The following is a 19,374-nucleotide window of genomic DNA, read 5'->3' as shown; positions in this document are numbered from 1 at the left end:
TGGTGCCCAGAGTGAATACAGGTAATACTGCTGCGATGACCAATACTAGTTATAAGAAAGGTTTGTGCTTCGCTTATAATGACAGCCAGTGCAGATGGCCCACTACGTGCAAATACAAACACGAGTTTGCTCTTTGTGGAGGCTCTCATCCGGTGGCGAAATGTTTTCGTAAAATGTCCATTGCCAACCAGTCAGTCCCCCAAAGGGAATTTTTTCCTAAAGGCGCCTACGCCGGTGATACTGGAAAAAATGCTTCCTTGGTTGCAGCAGTATCCAAACCGGCAGACGGCGGACCTGCTCATTAGAGGTTTCACTGATGGTTTTTTGATCCCCAGATTTAATGGTTCGGGAGTAACTATGGTAGATAACATGAAATCTGTCACTGTCCTTTCTAACGTTGTGAAAGACAAATTGAACTCCGAGATTGTTTTGGGCAGGATTGCGGGCCCTTTCCTGGACCCCCCCTTTTCGGATTTCCGCTTGTCTCCACTAGGCCTGGTACCTAAGAAGGAACCCAATACCTACAGGTTGATACACCATCTGTCTTTTCCGGCGGGTTCGTCTTTAAATGATCAGATAGATGGTGAGTCGTCCTCTGTGTCTTATGCTTCTTTTGACCTAGCAGTTCAGAAAATTAAAACCCTGGGTGTCTCTGCGGTCTTGGCCAAAGCAGATGTGAAAGCTGCTTTTCGGCTGTTACCAATACACCCCAGTTGTTTTAATTCCTTGGGATTCCAGTTTCAGGGTCAATTTTATTTTGACCACTGCTTACCTATGGGCTGTTCCTTGTCATGCTTCTATTTCGAGGAATTTGCCACGTTTTTGGAATGGGTGGTTTCATGTACATCAGGTTCCCATTATTTGTTGCATTATCTGGATGATTTCCTGTTCATGGGACCCCGGGATTCTCCGGAGTGTCTGGATCTATTGCACCAATTCATGGGAATATGCGCGGATTTTGGTATACCGTTGGCCGCGGAGAAAACGGTGTACCCCAGTATGTGCATAGAATTTTTAGGTATTACCATAGATACGATGAATCAAGAATTCAGGTTGCCTAGGGAAAAGATTCTTAAGCTCCAGGCCCTTCTTCTGTCTTTTATTAAGAAGAAGAAGGTTTTGTTGAAAGAATTACAGTCCTTATTGGGGCTGTTGGCTTTTGCCACCAGGGTTTTGCCGATTGGGAGGGTTTTTTCTAGGCGACTTTATTTAGCAATGGCAGGAATCAAGAATCCTTTTGCGCATATTCGGTTGTCGGTTGACATGAAGGAGGATTTGCTAGTATGGCAAAATTTCCTTCATCATTTCAACGGCAGAACCTTTTGGCAGGAAGATTTTGTGTTGGATAAGGATTACTGTTTGTCTACTGATTCAGCTGGATCGGTAGGTTTTGCAGCAGTCTGGGGGAATAGATGGTGTGCAGCAGTTTGGCCTCCCGAATGGGTAAGTAAGGGTCTGTGCAAGAATATAGGGCCAAATTCTCAAAAGAGATACGCAGACTTGACTCCATTTTTCTAAATTTACACGGCGCGTATATTTGCGCACGATCGTCAAAACGACTTAAGCAAACATTTCCGTATTTTCAGCCGTACTTAAATTAGTTACACCTGCGCATTCCCGGGCGCAAATTACGCTAGGCTCGCCGCTGTTTTTGATAGGCAAAGATGCAAATGAGGGAGTTAGGGCGATTCTCAGAATTAAGTGTGTGTGCCGTATTTTCCGCCCTGTGCGCACCTGTTAGTTTTTCTGACTAAATTTCCACATTATAAAACCAGCCCTAATTTTACACATGCTGTGGAAGGGTTTGCTGAAGGTAGTGACTAGAGGTTAGAGCTCTAGTTGTGAAGGTTTTTGTTTAAAAATGCCAGGACCAGCAATGATTTTGACGGCACTTGCTGCCTTACAGGCACAAAGGAGGAGGAGGGCACAGAGGAGGAGGATGAGGGCACAGGCGCGAGTTTATCGTCCACGGCGTGATATTTGGCAAATGCCAGCTTATGAGGTGATTGGCAACTACCGTTTTGATAGGGAGGCCATCCTGGAGATCACCCAACTCCTTCATGAGGATCTAATCGCCCCAACCCTACGTTCCCATGCCCTGACACCTCTTGAAAAAGTGATGGCAACCCTCCATTTTTTAGCGAGTGGCTCATTCCAGCGAGCATCTGGAGGTGTGGCTGGGATGGTGCAGTCAACCATGAGCAAATGTCTACATCAGGTGGTCCCTGCCATACTGCGGCGCATGAGCAACCAGTTTGTCATGCCCACCCAGGAGGACCAGCGTGTGCAAGCAATGACAGACTTTTATAATATTGCTGGCTTTCCTAAGACCATCGGGGCGATAGACTGCACCCATGTGGCACTACAGCCCCCCCCATGATACTGAACACCTGTTCAGAAATAGGAAAGGCTGGCATTCGATAAATGTACAGTTTATCGTAGATGCACATGGCCTCATCTGGCACGTTTGTGCCAAGTTTCCAGGCTCTTGCCATGATAGTTACATCCTAAGGCAGACCAAGATCTACAGAGACTTTGAGATGAACGTTTATGGAGACAGCTGGCTGATTGGTGAGTGACATTGGTGTCAGGTATGCCCCCCCCCCATGATGCAGACATCACAAGGGGCACATGCATGACTAATATCCTCCTGTCTTTTCCCTTACAGGTGACTCAGGATATGCCTTGGGACCCCACCTGATGACCCCCTTTAGGAACCCCCAAACACCCGGAGAACGAAAATTCAATGAGGTGCACATCCAGACCCGGGCTACAGTAGAGCGGACTTTTGGCCTTTTAAAGTCAAGATTTAGATGCCTTGACAAGACTGGGGGTACACTATTGTGTTCCCCAGACTTTGTATGCCAAATTATTGGGGCATGTTGCATACTGCACAATTTTGCTTTAAGAAGGGGCATGCATGTGGAGATATGTCCTGACCTAACCCCCCACCCAGGCAATCCCCCCCCCCCAAACCCCTCTACCCGGTCTGCTGAGGGCCAGGCAATCAGGAGACAACTGTCTGAAGGCATCTTTGCCCAGTAAATGGATCCCAATTATCTTTTTGTTTTTGCTTTGCCCAGAACAAATCACAGAGATTATGTGACCTTTAAATCTTTACTTTGGAAAATAAATGCACATTACTTATATGCCAATGAGAATGGTTTTTTTTTTGTTACAAAACGCACATTAATTATCTCACAATGAGAATGCATGAATGCACGTCACTGTGGTCCCTAGCACAGACACATCACATGCACATCGAATTGGATTAGATCCAAGTACCCCCCCCCCCCCCCTTTGGTACTTGGGAGCAGTAACGCCCCGCCACGGCTCCAATTATGTCACTGTGCATTCATACACCATTCAGGAACCTAGGATGACTTCTCCCTGGTCCTGGGGATCCCTACTCCACCAAAACTGAGGGTGACACCCTTATGTTTTCAGGAATGCCACCCCCCCACATTCACACATCATTCACACACATAAACCAAATCATAAGTACAGTGTAAAAAAAAATAAAAAAAAAAACAAAAAAAAAGTACCCCTGCAAATTAAGGATGTTGCCGAGTGCTCCTTCTGGGCTGCCCACGGCCACGGGGACGGCCACGGCCGACTGGGGGATCTTCACGGGGGGGGGGGGGTCTGTGCAGGGGAGGGAGTATTTGGGGGGGGGGGGGACTGTACAGGGGAGGAAGCAGCCTCCCCTGGTGTCTGTCCTCCTGCTGGCCTTCCCTCCAAGGCAACGGCTATCCTTGTCAGACAGGAAGTAATGTCAGCCGTATTGGCCTGCACAGCCCGGGTATTAGCCTGCACAGCCTGGGTGAGGGCAGTCACCTCCTGGGCCACACCTGTTGTGGCGTTCCTCAGGTCCCACAAACAGGTTATGACCCCCACGGAGTTGGTGGCCACGTCACCCAGTGACTCCCTCATTGCACCCAGGCTGCGCTCCACCTTGGTCATTGTTTTTTGTATTGCAGACAGACTGCGGGTCTGCCGGACATTGTCCCTCAACAGACTGACCGGCAGACGCACCAACCCCCCCCTGTTTTCCGGGGTCGGCCTCCTACTTGCCCCTGAGGCTTGTGGCCTTGGAGGAGGAGTTGGAGTGAGCCATGGGTGCTGCTGCATGTTGGAGGAGGGTTGGAAGGGGCGACCCATGATGGTGGCCTGACTGCTGGGCGCCTGTGGGGTTCCCTCAGGGGATGATTCAAAGGTCATATCTTGGCCCATCATTATTTCCTGCCCAATCAGAATATTGTCATCTTCCTCCCCCTCATCCTCCTCCCACTCAACATCCAAATTAGGGGAGTTGTGGGCACTCCCCTCCCATGGCGAATCCTGCCCTTCTTGGGACTCTGCATGAGCCTGTCTTGGGGGTGGTGCCACCTCCTGGGCTGATGGGGCTGCCACCTCCTGGCCATCTGGGGAGGACACAAAACAATCACAGGTTGTTGGATCCACACACTTGGCACATCTTCCCTTCCCCCACCCACACATGCTAATCACCAGATAGAAATTCAAAAAAATTACCTGTCCTCATAAGAGGATCATTGTCAAAGCCAGGCAGGCCCACCACCTGCTGTGGGTGGAAACACTGGGCCACTGCCCATTCCTCCTCACTCATCCTGACTGGGCAGGGTCCCCCTCCTCCAGTGCCCCTGGTATGGGCATGCAGCGTTGCCAGCTTGTTCCGGGACACGCTCCTCAAGTCATTTATTTATTTTTGAACTCCAGCGATGGTCCTGGTCTCCCCCCCCCCCCCGCCGCATTGATCCGATCGGTGATCTTTTGAAGGATCTCCTTCCTCCTGGCCGGGGTGGTGTGGCTCTCAGGGCCATGGAGAAATCGCCCAAATTTAATGACGCCCTGAGCAAGTATATGCTTCTCTGCCAGGGTAAAATTAAGCTTCCTGCGCTTGGGAGCCATGACAGACAACACCCAGCAACAGGGAACTCACCCAAAAAACAAACAATACACACACACACCAAAGAAAATACAAACAAGCAAAAATAAAAAAGATACAGACAGCTACTATTAATTCGAAAACAAACAGGCAAAAAAGGAAAACAAAAAATATAAACACAACCAAAAAAAAACACTTATCAAAAACAAACACGCAAACAATCAAAACAAAGAACAAATTATCAAAAACAAACACCAACTATACCCTCCAACTCCACAAACACTTTTCTCACAAACAAATCTTACCAACAAACACTGACAAACGTTCAAAGCAGAAGCAACTTGCTTTAGGAAGGGAACACAGGGAAATACTTTTGCAATAGAAGTGTGTTTGACTGGGGCTATTTAGACACAGGGCGATCTTCAAACTAAGTACGCTTGGCCTTTTACCTATCTCACTGATTGCGCTGACCAAAGTTCTGCACATGCGCAGTGAGGTCCAGATTCGTGCGCGCATGCGCAGTACGGCCGGCACTTCATTTGCATGGGGTCACGGCTCATTACAATGAAGCACGCCCACTTCATTCCCACTTGCCATAACCACGCCTTACGCATTGAAACTTAAGTTAAGGATGGCGCAGTTTTGTGCGCAAATGCACTGAGAATACGGTACTTACGACACCAACTTAGGGCGCCGTAACTTAAATGACATAAGTTAGATAATCCTAAATTTACACATGTTTTTGAGAATTTGGCCCAATATACCTAATAATCCTAAAACAGCGCTATTTGTAGACTTGTTTGACGGGATCCCTAGACATCTTCAGATTCTTATTTTATTTATTTTTTTCTCTGCAGCCAAGATTGCGATAGCACGTGCATGGAAAACTTCAATTATAATTATTATAGAGTGTTAAAAAGCAAACTTTCATGGATTATGGTCAATGAAAAATTGACCAGCATCCTCAAAGACAAACAAGCGAAATTTGACGAGGTATGGTCCCCATGGATTAAATACCTACAAACTCCATGATCCTCAGGGCTCTTTCACACGTGCGAACCGTTTTTTAGGTCAGTTTTTTTCCATAAGTTGATCCGTTTTTCGTCCGTTTACATCCATTTCCGATTCGTTTTTCATCCGTTTTTCCATCCGTTTTTTTTTTTTTGGTTTTAAGAACTTTATTTAATCATCTTTTCAAGAATTTTCCCATAATCCTTTGTTTCCCCCAGCGTGCATTGTGCTTTCTTCTTGCTGTATGTTAACAGCAGGCTGTTTGCTTCCTGATCTATTGCTGCACTTAGTGCCTAGTAAAATGGATTTGGGGAGATATTATGAGCATGTGACATCATTTGTCATGCTCTACTACCTGAGGAGAGAAAAAAGCAGGACCAGAAAGATGTCTGCGAGGAGACGCAGGTACTGGGCACATCCCATGCTCCTCAAGAGGCCAACAGAGGTTTTTTTTGCTCTGCACTACGCAGATTTGCGACGGTACCCTCAAAAATGTTTTAATTTCACCAGGATGACTATGTCAACATTTGACTATTTGCTAGAAAAGTTGCATCCACGGTTATACCGGACGAACACAGACATGAGACGTTCTGTGCCTCCAGAGGAGCGACTTCTCCTTACCCTCAGGTAAGCCAGCCAGCCTTTTTGCTTGATTATGCCATGTATAATGTTGGATTCCTTTCATAATGGATTCCTTTCATAATATTTCTTCTATTCTTCATAGGTTTCTTGCATCTGGAGTATCTTATACTTCCCTAAATCATTTTTTTTTTGTTGGGAATCTCAACAATATCGGGAATAGTTCATGACACTTGTGAAGCTATAATGGGAGGAGCTTCGGTCGTCTGCGATGCCAGTTCCTGACACATCCATGTGGCAGGAAATAGCAAATGGGTTTTGGAAAAAAACACAATTCCCTAATTGTGTTGGAGCCCTGGATGGAAAACACATCCGAATTCAGATGCCACCTGGATCAGGCTCTCAATATTACAACTATAAAAAATACCTTTCCCTTGTGCTAATGGCAATCTGCGACAGCAATTACCGGTTTGTAGCAGTGGATATAGGGGCATATGGGTCCAATGCAGACGCAAGAGTCTTTTCAGCATCACAAATGGGGAGAAGACTACTGGAGGGACACTTTAATTTCCCATCAGACAAGCCACTCCCAGGAACTGAAGGACCAGATATGCCACATGTTCTTGTAGCTGATGAGGCATTTGGACTTTCCAAGCATCTTTTAAGGCCTTATGCCAGGCAAAATTTAACAACCGTTAAATCCGTTTTTCGTCCGTGTTACTCCGTCGGATCTTAGGCTGCAATTCTAGGCCGGCCGCTAGGTGGCGATTCCATTGCGGTCGTCGTAGAATATGCAAATGACTAGTTAGGCCGATTCACGAACGTCCGCTTTGCCCGTTGATCTAAATTTACGTTGTTTCCGTAGAGATGCGTCGCGTAAAACTAAGCATGCCCTCTAGGTGGTCTAAGCAATGTCAAGTATGGCCGTCGTTCCCGCGTTGAAATTTTAAATTTCACGTCGTTTGCGTAAGTCGTCCGTGAATGGCGCTGGACGCCATTTACGTTAACGTCAAAACCAATGACGTCCTTGCGACGTCATTTAGCGCAATGCACGTCGGGTAATTTTACGGTCGGAGCATGCGCAGTACGTTCGGCGCGGGAACGCGCCTTATTTAAATGGTGCCCGCCCCATTTGAATTAGGCGGGCTTGCGCCGAGCGGATTTACGCAACGCCGGCGCAAGTTTACAGGTAAGTGCTTTGTGAATCAGGCACTTACGCTGTAAACTTGCGGCGGTGCAACGTAAATGGGATACGTTACGCCGCCGCAGCGTAACAGCTTTCTACGTGAATCTGCCCCTCATATCTCATATGTCCTTGAATATGGTTGAATGTTTGACCCCCTATACCCCTTTCTTTTTCTGTTATTCCTGAAAACGACAACAATAAAAAAAACATTGAATGAGAAATTCACGTACAATTACAGCCAGGAGCGTATCACATTTCTTGATGTCGAATTGTACGTTGACGATGGAGGTTCTCTTTGTTCTACGCTGTTTAGGAAACCCACGGCAGGCAACACCCTGTTGCACGCCACAAACTCACATCCAAAACCTCTCATCAATAGACATGTGCAGACTGGAATATTTTGTTAAGTTTTTTCGTTTTCGTTTGGAAAATACATTCATTTAGTTACTCCCGAAAATCGTTTTGATTTATTTTGTTTTTCGTTGGGGAATAGCTTTCGTCCGAAAATCCAATAATATTTGGTTTCTGTCGAATGGTCAAAAGAATATTCGACGGAACGTCGAATATTTTTGGTTTCTGTCGATTGTGCAAACGAATATTCGACGGAACGTCGAATCTTTACGTCAAAACGTACATTTCCGTTCGAATATTCCACCTACAAGAATTCTAATGTTGTATGACTAGTAATAATGTCGAATCTATTCTCTATAATGTCGAATCTATTTTCTCATAAATCAAAATCTATTTTCTGTAACGTCGAATCTATTATTTCTATAGTGTCGAATCTTTTCTCTATAATGTCGGATCTTTTCTCTATGATGTTGAATCTTTTCTCTATAATGTCGGATCTTTTCTCTATGATGTTGAATCTTTTCCCTATAATGTCGAATCTCTCTATATCGAATTTTTAACGCAACGAAAACGAAAATAAAGCATTTTTTATGTCGGATCTTTCGGTTTTCGTTTCTTGCACTTTCGTTATCGTTTGTTAAAACGATAACGAAAAAAAATGATTTTCGGACGAAAATGCATTCTAACGAAAACGAATGCACATGTCTACTCATCAATAGCATACCTTATAGCCAGTATTTAAGATTGAGACGCAATTGCTCACAGGAAGACGATTACAAGCGAGAGGCAGCACAACTGTATGCTCGGCTGAGAGACAGAGGATATACAAAGACATGCCTGCGGAGAGCATATAATAGTAAAGCCAATGCATTGGAAAGAAATTCCCTCATATACAAATCAAAGACAGAGGCAAAATCCGACACCACCAGAATCATTACCCGTTTTAATCGACAACATGGATCGATATGTAAAATTTACAAACAAATTCTGGTATTTGCTTACTTCGGATGCCAAGATAAATTAATTTATCAACGCATCCCCAGAAATTACTTTTAAAAGATCCCCCTCCATCAGGGATGAAGCAGTGTCGAGCCATTATGCCAAACAAACGATCCCTAAACCCACGCAGACAGGGACATTCCCATGTGGGAAATTACATTCTTGCCGCTACATTCTGAAAGGTGCAAGTATGATGCCCCGTACACACCATCACTTTATGTGATGAAAAAAAATGACGCTTTTAAAAACGTCACTTTAATTGACCGTGTGTGGGGGAAAACGTCGTTTTATGTCTTGTAAAAAACGACCAAAAAAAAAATGAAGCATGCTTCAATTTTATGTGTCGTTTTTCAAAACGTCGTTTTTTACTTCACAGAAATTGACCGTGTGTAGCAAAAAACGTTGTTTAAAAATACGTTTTTACACCCGCGCATGCCCAGAAGCGAGCTTCAATGGAAAAAGTGGTGAGAACGTAACCTCGCTTTGCTAGAACATTGTGAGAAAAACGATAGTGTTTAGGCAACTTCGTCTTTGAAAATTGAAGTTTCAAAAAGATCATTTTACAGAAAATGTCGTTTTTTTCATCACATAAAGTGATGGTGTGTATGCGGCATAAGTCTCCCCAATGGAGAAACCCTAACACCAAGATTCCGTGTCACATGTCAGACAATCGGTGTAATCAATCTTATGAAATGTAACTGCGGGGCCTTCTACGTAAGCAAAAACGAAAAGAAATTTCTTCTGCAGAATACGGGATCATGTATTAGCCGTCTCCAAAAAATTGATGGAGACACCAATCAGTGGACACATTGGTGCTATGATGGGATTCTTTGCTCTAGCACATACTCCCCTGAATGAAAGAGGTGGTGACGCTGATAAACGTCTCTTACAAATTGAGGCAAAATGGATCTATACGTTACGAGCCACTCAACATCCTGGCTTGAACGAAACTATCAGCTATAAGCCCTTTCTATAGTTTCATTAGCCACATGCGTTTTATACCATCCTTTCTTTGATTTCTGGTTACCATGTCTTCGGTTGGACCTATTAACGTGGGTCCTCTGTAGGTAATCCTTAATTGTATTTGAGATCCTTTAGATGTGCAGCATAATACGTTAATTTCATCACTAATCTGTTTGTGACACAAACTAGGTTATCGTATTGCCCCTTGTTCACTGACTGATTTGTGTTTCATCCTGCTATCTGTCGGCGGGCACCCTTGCCTATTCAGGGGCCGCATCTCCCTTTTCCCATGTTTTCCCCAGTTCTCCGTTATACATGATAACACCCTTGGGATTATGTTCTTCCACCTAGTCTAGTATCGGCACTATTGGGATTATGTTCTTCCACCTAGTCTAGTATCGGCACTATTGGGATTATGTTCTTCCACCTAGTCTAGTATCGGCACTATTGGGATTATGTTCTTCCACCTAGTCTAGTATCGGCACTATTGGGATTATGTTCTTCCACCTAGTCTAGTATCGGCACTATTGGGATTATGTTCTTCCACCTAGTCTAGTATCGGCACTATTGGGATTATGTTCTTCCACCTAGTCTAGTATCGGCACTATTGGGATTATGTTCTTCCACCTAGTCTAGTATCGGCACTATTGGGATTATGTTCTTCCACCTAGTCTAGTATCGGCACTATTGGGATTATGTTCTTCCACCTAGTCTAGTATCGGCACTATTGGGATTATGTTCTTCCACCTAGTCTAGTATCGGCACTATTGGGATTATGTTCTTCCACCTAGTCTAGTATCGGCACTATTGGCAGAAACAAAGCATAGTGTATGTCACACTCGAGTCCTATACAGCCATTATGTCCGAATCAGCGGACCAACATTTTTTATGGCGGCATGACCTCGGCGTGCCATTACTTTGTATGATCATTATTTTCATGTAATTGTTCATTAAGGTCTATTTCTTGACCACAATCATGCGAATGTTACCAATAGTTCTATTTCTAACGTCTGCCTAATATTTATCTTTATTATTTTGTATTACTACTATTTTTTGGCTATCCTTGTTTGATTCCCTTTTTGCCTGGGATGTTCAGTGGTGGGATGACAGTGGCTGGGCATCATACTCGGCGTCTTTCCCTGTGAGTTATTTCGTTTGCAACAGATGATTCGTTAGAGACAGACTATCCCCTATGCAGCCTACGTGGGCGGGTAGGGGCCTGGACCGACGCTGTCAGGTATAGTGCCAAACTCGAGCGGAGGCTCGGCTGCCTGCCCTGGTCCGGTTTTTGATGCCTATCATTGGCTGAGCACCAGCCCGCGGGCGCTCTCGGACACTCCCCCACTGTTTGGACCTGTCTGCGCGTCATATGCGGCATCACGCATGCGCAGTACGGACTCCACAGATTGGGGAGAGTTCATGATGGACGTCATTCAGTCATCCGCCCACTGATGTCGGGAACACCGCCCACCTCCCAGGTGATGCGCTGTTAGCCTGACAAGGAGAGGTATATTAGAGTCTCATTAGCTGATAGCATTCAGCGTGAGCTCTTGGAGACCAGAGACGGTATCTCCTTCTGCTAACACAACTTCATACAGGTAGACTACTCCATACACTTTCTAACAAGCCCAGCCTTGGATTCTAGATTTTGAATACTCAGTGGCTTGACACGCTCCTGTTCCTCTCTTCTTCGCTATTATTTTTCAGATCTATTAGGCGTATCAGCTTTTAGGTCGGCTAAGCTCAAGATGGAAACTTTGATTTCATCCTAACAAGTGTAAGGGGTTAGCTCGGTAGCGGGGTGTGTGACCCCCTGGATGGGTTCACCACACACTGAATTTATACAGACAGGCAGTCGAAGACGGTTGAAAACAAAGATTTTTGTTTATTCTTTCATCTTGCTGGAAACAACAACAGTCAATGCTTGCATTGTTACAGCTGGTAAAACATCATTGCTGCAGGATGGTACTTCAGAAAGTTAACAGACGGAGGAAAGATATTATGATGGTTTGATCTTTCTCCTGGGAGAGGGGTCCCTTCCCCATCTCTCTGCAGAGTCCGATGACCCTGAGGCTTCCGTCGGGTCGGGTGACCCTGAAGTTCCTCCTCACTACACGACCCACATGTGTTCTTATACTGTTTTAAACCCCAAGCTAAGCATAATTGACTAGCTTCCAAAGAAGGTTGGTGATAAATGTAACACCCTCTTATGTATTTTTAAGTAACATCTCCACCCATTGTCCTAACGTAAGTCTTCAAGAATAGATGTGGTCTACACTACAACAGATGTACTGTCGTCCTTTACTGACCTTATCCTTAAAAGCTACCATGTTTAAACCAATGATTCAGAAACATTTTTCACATAATAAATATTAATAAATTTAAAATCTAACAGCTTTCGGTTCATGTTTTGAGGTTGTTCATAGGATCTGCAGCATGGGGGATTTACAAGGGGGACAGTGGGAGGAGTTAATGACCCAAATAGAACGGAGTTGCCAAGGGAAGGAACAATTAGCCTCAGATCTCCTTTCTCTTTTTTTTCAATTTAACCAAAACACTAGAGAAGAAGTCTGCCTTACACTGGCATATCCAGTCTATGGAGAGATATATATATGTGAACATATCAATCCGATTGGTTTGAGGATTCAAATCTTTCCAATACTGGATAATATTAGTAAGGAATTGAAAATAAATTGGGAAAGCAAATTAAATGGTTGTTCCAAAAGCTTAATTTAGAATGAATATAGACAACAACTCCAGGTTCTGGATAAAAAAATTGAATATATGCCCGTCTTACACCCTTAAAAACTTTAGATGAATATATAGGACAAGAAAAAAAAGCTGAAAGAACACCTGGAAAACTTCAGCAGACAGATCCTCATCAAAAAGGAGAAAAAAGTATTGGAGAGATAAAAATGCTTTTTTTGAAGGCAGGGCAAGATACAAATCCAAAGGAGATCGGAGATTTGCTGTCCAAGGACCTCGACTGTGGAATGCACTACCAACCACCATCCGACTGGAGTCGGACCACTTGGCCTTCAGGAGAATGATTAAAACTCATCTCTTCTGAGGTAAAGGGTTTCCTTACAGAAGGAATGGAAACCATGCCCAGAGGCGATTCAGTTCGCATGTGTTGCGCTCTATAAGTTTTTCACTCACTCATATATGGAATCAGGATAAAAACAATAAAAAATTTAAAAATAAAAATTCCAGAAAAACAAATAATCAACAAAATGATTATTTGTCAGATACACCATCCAATTCTTCCTCATCGGTTTCATCAAACACAGGTCGGACGTCTACCAAGAGAAAGGGCCCTTTTTCCAAACATGGTACAGAGGGAGAAGTCCAACAAACAAGTAAAAAATCAACTACTGATTCCCAAGTATCTTTCTCGCAGAGCGAGAAGGGAGGAAGTTCGGTGAGAAGGGCATCTAGTGGGAATATTAGAGGTTCCCCTTCGAATAGAGCGAAACTCTTTCCCACCAAAGATCCCAGGTACTCCTCTAGACAATTTTTTGGACAAGAAGGGGGTGCCTTCAACACCCCCACTCTTCCAAACACAGTCGACAGTAGACCTGTCAACAGAGATACCCCAGGAGGAGAACACTAACATCATAAATTTATCCTCACATGTTCTAACAACAGCTGAGAAAGAGGTTCTGTGTCTTGGACTTTCCTTCTGTCCCACTAGTAGTACTGACTCTTTTGAAGCAGTCAAGGATATAAATTAATTTGCCCGGAGACTTTTCTACAAAAGTCTCTATTATAAACATACAAATCGGGAAGATGAAGTGGCCCCTAATCTCAAAACAGCAGATTTCAAAGCTCTGCGGGACTTAGGCTCCATTCACACCTAGGCGTTTTGACGCCCGACGCTATTGCAGCCTGAAATACGCTGGAGGGGTGATTTAACATTGTCGGCTATGGAGATGGTTCACATCTTCACGCCGAACGCCGAAACGCTGTACGCCTGAAGCTCAAAACAAGTCCCTGACCCTTTTTTTCAGGCGGCTTCGGCCATAGCCAACAATGTGTAAATCACCCCTCCAGCGAAAACCGCGGTAAAAAAACGTTGCGTTTTGTCGCGGCAAATCGCGGGACAAAACGCTGCAATTTGTCGCGACAAATCGCGGTACAAAACGCCGCGTTCAGGTGTGAATGGAGCCTTAAACCTCCTACTCCTACAGGAAAATGCCTCGCTAGACGATGCATGGGAGGAGGAGCCGATTGAAGAAAGTGATCAGGGAGAAGACGAAAGGGATACTTTTAAAATTAAGGACTTTAAGCGGAAATCCAACAAATTCACAGCTTTAAGTCTTAATCCAGCAATTTCATTATTCGTAAAACAAGTATCCAGAGAACTGGAAACTTTAAAAAAAAAAAAAAAAAAAAAAAATAATCACAGAAATCTAACTGTTGAACTGCAACATGCATTGAAAACCCTCAAAAACAGCTCTGATTTAACAATAAAGGCATCAGATAAGGGTGGAAATGTCGTTCTAATGAACAACATTGATTATGAGAGAATATGCCTCAAGATTTTGAACAACAAGCAATGTTTTAAAAAAAAAATTACATCAGCAACTGTGGACAGGTTCAATAGCGAGTTCTAGCGGCTTGTGGATATTTTTTACAGCAATGGTAGCATTATTAACCACTTGGGATCCGCGCTATAGACGAAAGACGTCCACAGCGCGCCTCAAGTGCCAGGTGGACGTCCTGTTGTTGTTTCCTGTGTGCGCCGCTGGGGGAGTGCAGCGGGGAAACAACGTGCCCGGCGCATCGCTCGGGAGACTATGCGTGTGCCTGGTGGGCGCGATGTCCGCCAGACACCCGCGATCGGTGACACAGCAGGGACGTGGAGCTCTGTGTGTGTAAACACAGAGCTCCACGTGCTGTCAGGGAGAGACGAGACCGATCTGTGTCCCTTTACATAGGGACATAGATCGGTCCCCTCCCCCCACACGCTAAGAACACACCCAGGGAATACATTTAACCCTTTCCTCACCCCCTAGTGTTAACCCCTTCACTGCCAGTCACAGCACTGATCGCTTTATAGCACTGATCGCTGTATGAATGTGAATGGTCCCAAAATTGTGTCAAAAGTGTTCGATATGTCCGCCGCAATATCGCAGGCCTGACAAAAAAAAAAAAACGCAAATCGCCGCCATTACTAGTAAAAAAAAAAAAAAAAAAAAAAATTCATAAATCTATCCCCTATTTTGTAGGCGCTATAACTTTTGCGCAAACCAATCAATATACGCTTATTGCGATTTTTTTTTAACAAAAATATGTAGAATACTTATCGGCCTAAACCGAGGGAAATTTTTATTTTTTTTCAAAAAATTGGGATATTATAATAAAAAGTAAAAAAGTGTTTTTTTTTCCCAAATTTTCTGTCTTTTTATGTTTATAGCGCAAAAAATAAAAATCGCAGACGTGATCAAATACCACCAAAAGAAAGCTCTATTTGTGGGGAAAAAAATGATAAAAATATAATTTGGGTACAGTGTTGTATGACCGCGCAATTGTCATTCAAAATGCGTCAGCGCTGAAAGGTGAAAATTGGTCTGGGCACGAAGGGGGGTTTAAGTGCCCAGTAATGAAGTGGTTAAAGCGGGAGTTCACCCATTTATTAAATTTTTTTTTTCTTCCCCTTAGATTCCTGCTCGTTCGGTCTAGGGGAATTGGCTATTTATATTAAAATATGATCCGTACTTACCCGTTTTCGAGCTGCATCTTCTTCCGTCGCTTCCGGGTATGGGTCTTCGGGAGCGGGCGTTCCTTCTTGATTGACAGGCTTCCGAGAGGCTTCCGACGGTCGCATCCATCGCGTCACTAGTAGCCGAAAGAAGCCGAACGTCGGTGCGGCTCTATACTGCGCCTGCGCACCGACGTTCGGCTTCTTTCAGAAAATCGTGACGCGATGGATGCGACCGTCGGAAGCCTCTCGGAAGCCTGTCAATCAAGAAGGAACGCCCATTCCCGAAGCCCATACCCGGAAGCGACGGAGAGGATGCATCTCGTAAACGGGTAAGTACTGCACATATTTTAAAATAAATAGCCGATTCCCCCAGTAATAACGAGCAGGAATCTAAGGGGAAAAAGTGCCCTCTAAGGGTGAACCCCCGCTTTAAAGATGTTTGGGATTTTATTAGAACACAGCACCCACGACAACCAACCATGTACTCACTACCGAAGGTGCATAAAAACCTACAAGATCCACCCGGACGACCAATTATATCAGGCAATGGGTCAATTTCAGAGGGGGTGAGTCAAGTAATTGATCGATACCTCCGGCCCCATGTACTCGATCTACCGTCGTATACTAGAGATACAATCCATCTTCTTCAGATGCTGGAGGATTTAACAAATACCTCCTGATGCAATCCTAGTAACCATAGAATCATTATACAACAGTATTCCGCATAGGTTGGGTCTGGAGGCTATTGATCGGGTACTTAAACAAAGATCTACCATGGATTGGAAATTCAATTGTTTTATTCTAGCAATGCTGGAATTCATTCTCCAACATAATACTTTCCTCTTCCAAGGCTCCCACTACCTCCAGGTACAGGGTGTTGCTATGGGGGACGGTCTGTGCACCCTCATACGCAAACCTGTACCTGGGGGGAGTGGGAGCGGGAATTTTTGTTGGGAGAAAATGCATCTATGTGCGCTGCCAACATTCTTGTATGGCAGCGTTACATAGATGACATTTTTATTGTGTGGGACGGTCAGGAAAGTGAGCTCATCGAAATGTTGAGGCTGATGAACACCAACAGCTTCAACCTTTTCTTTACTATGTCATACAATGACACAGAAGTCAGCTTCTTGGATATTCGCATCAACAAAGAACCAGATGGTGCAATCGGCACATCCTTATTGAGGCTGGGTTCACACTACTACACTACTTTCATCCTACTTTGCTCTGTGTTCAATGTTTCCCTATGAGAGCGTCTTGTAGCGTCCTACACAAGTCGGTCCGACTTTGAAAATGCTCCCTGTACTACTTTTGGTCCTACATTGATCCTACTTCAGGCCCATTGAATATCATTGAAGTCGGACCAAAGTAGTATCCTGTTCATGAAAGTAGGATGGATGTAGGACCAATGTAGGATAAATGTAGGACCAATGTAGCAGAGCAAAGTAGGATGAAAGTAGTGTAGTAGTGTGAACCCAGCCTCAGGAAGGAAACGGCAGGGAACACTGCTTCATGCGGAAAGTTTCTATCCTGGAGGTTTTGAAAAAATACATTCCCTACAGCCAATTCCTTCGTCTTAGAAGGAACTGCTCTACGGATACCGATTTACAAAAGGAAAAGTGACTCTCTATCGGAGCGCCTCCTGGTGAGAGGTTATACTAAAACTAGCCCTAAAAAGGCCTATAATAGGGTAAGAGCCACCAACAGGCGGTCCCTAATCTTTAAGTCCAAAACCGACAACAAGAAAAAAGGAAGAATCCAATACCAGGATCATTATAAATTATTCTAATGAACGCCTAAAAATTAGAAAGACCATTTCAAAATTTTGGCCTATCTTAACTGAGGACCCAATTTTGAAAAATTTGATCACCAACCACAGATCACTTTCAAAAAAGCCTCCTCCATAGGCACTATGCTAGTTCAAAGTGAGAATCAGACCCTTCGTCCTCCAATGAGCAAGAACCGGACCCTTCTTCCTCCAATAAGCAAGAACCAGACCCTTCTTCCTCCAAGGAGCAAGAATCAGACCCTTCGTCCTCCAATGAGCAAGAACCAGACCCTTCGTTCTCCAATAAGCAAGAACCGGACCCTTCTTCCTCCAATAAGCAAGAACCAGACCCTTCTTCCTCCAAGGAGCAAGAATCAGATCCTTCTTCCTCCAAGGAGCAAGAATCGGACCCTTCGTCCTCCAATGAGCAAGAACCGGACCCTTCGTTCTCCAATGAGAAAGAACAGGACCCTTCTTCCTCCAATAAGCAAGAACCAGACCCTTCTTCCTCCAAGGAGCAAGAATCAGATCCTTCTTCCTCCAAGGAGCAAGAATCAGATCCTTCTTCCTCCAAGGAGCAAGAATCAGACCCTTCGTCCTCCAATGAGCAAGAACCGGACCCTTCGTTCTCCAATGAGCAAGAACCGGACCCTTCGTTCTCCAATGAGCAAGAACCGGACCCTTCTTCCTCCAATGAGCAAGAACCGGACCCTTCGTTCTCCAATGAGCAAGAACCGGACCCTTCGTTCTCCAATGAGCAAGAACCGGACCCTTCTTCCTCCAATAAGCAAGAACCAGACCCTTCTTCCTCCAAGGAGCAAGAATCAGACCCTTCGTCCTCCAATGAGCAAGAACCAGACCCTTCGTTCTCCAATAAGCAAGAACCGGACCCTTCTTCCTCCAATAAGCAAGAACCAGACCCTTCTTCCTCCAAGGAGCAAGAATCAGATCCTTCTTCCTCCAAGGAGCAAGAATCGGACCCTTCGTCCTCCAATGAGCAAGAACCGGACCCTTCGTTCTCCAATGAGAAAGAACAGGACCCTTCTTCCTCCAATAAGCAAGAACCAGACCCTTCTTCCTCCAAGGAGCAAGAATCAGATCCTTCTTCCTCCAAGGAGCAAGAATCAGATCCTTCTTCCTCCAAGGAGCAAGAATCAGATCCTTCTTCCTCCAAGGAGCAAGAATCAGACCCTTCGTCCTCCAATGAGCAAGAACCGGACCCTTCGTTCTCCAATGAGCAAGAACCGGACCCTTCGTTCTCCAATGAGCAAGAACCGGACCCTTCTTCCTCCAATGAGCAAGAACCGGACCCTTCGTTCTCCAATGAGCAAGAACCGGACCCTTCGTTCTCCAATGAGCAAGAACCGGACCCTTCTTCCTCCAATAAGCAAGAACCGGACCCTTCTTCCTCCAATAAGCAAGAACCAGACCCTTCTTCCTCCAAGGAGCAAGAATCAGACCCTTCTTCCTCCAATAAGCAAGAACCAGACCCTTCTTCCTCCAAGGAGCAAGAATCAGATCCTTCTTCCTCCAAGGAGCAAGAATCAGACCCTTCGTCCTCCAATGAGCAAGAATCAGACCCTTCTTCCTCCAATGAGCAGTGGGTGAATCATCACACGTTATGTTTAAGCCTGAGACTGCAGAAATAAACCTTTCATTTTATAAAAAAAAAAAAGAAGATTGTGTGTGGGCAAAAACAAACTTTTAAACCCGCGCATGCCCAGAAGCAAGTTATGAGACGGGAGCGCTCGTTCTGGTAAAACTACCATTCATAATGGAGTAAGCACATTCATCACGCTGTAACAGACAAAAAAGCGTGAATCATCTTTTACTAACAAGAAATCAGCTAAAAGCAGCCCCAAGGCGAATAGAACTTCCCCTTTATAGTGCCGTCGTACGTGTTG

General features: G+C 44.7%; 1 protein-coding gene across 1 annotated transcript; it reads left to right on the top strand.

The window, feature by feature from the left end:
* The first annotated feature begins 17,614 nt into the window (after positions 1-17,614).
* LOC120945140 (repetitive proline-rich cell wall protein 2-like) lies at positions 17,615-19,078 on the top strand. Its single transcript, XM_040359028.1, has one exon. The coding sequence runs from the start codon at positions 17,615-17,617 to the stop codon at positions 19,076-19,078; it is 1,464 nt and encodes a 487-aa protein (XP_040214962.1).
* Positions 19,079-19,374: the final 296 nt, after the last annotated feature.

This window comes from Rana temporaria, chromosome 1, assembly GCF_905171775.1.
Source record: "Rana temporaria chromosome 1, aRanTem1.1, whole genome shotgun sequence".
Lineage (NCBI taxonomy): Eukaryota > Metazoa > Chordata > Amphibia > Anura > Ranidae > Rana > Rana temporaria.
Note: the sequence above shows the minus strand (reverse complement) of the source record. Positions and strands in the feature narration are given on the sequence as shown.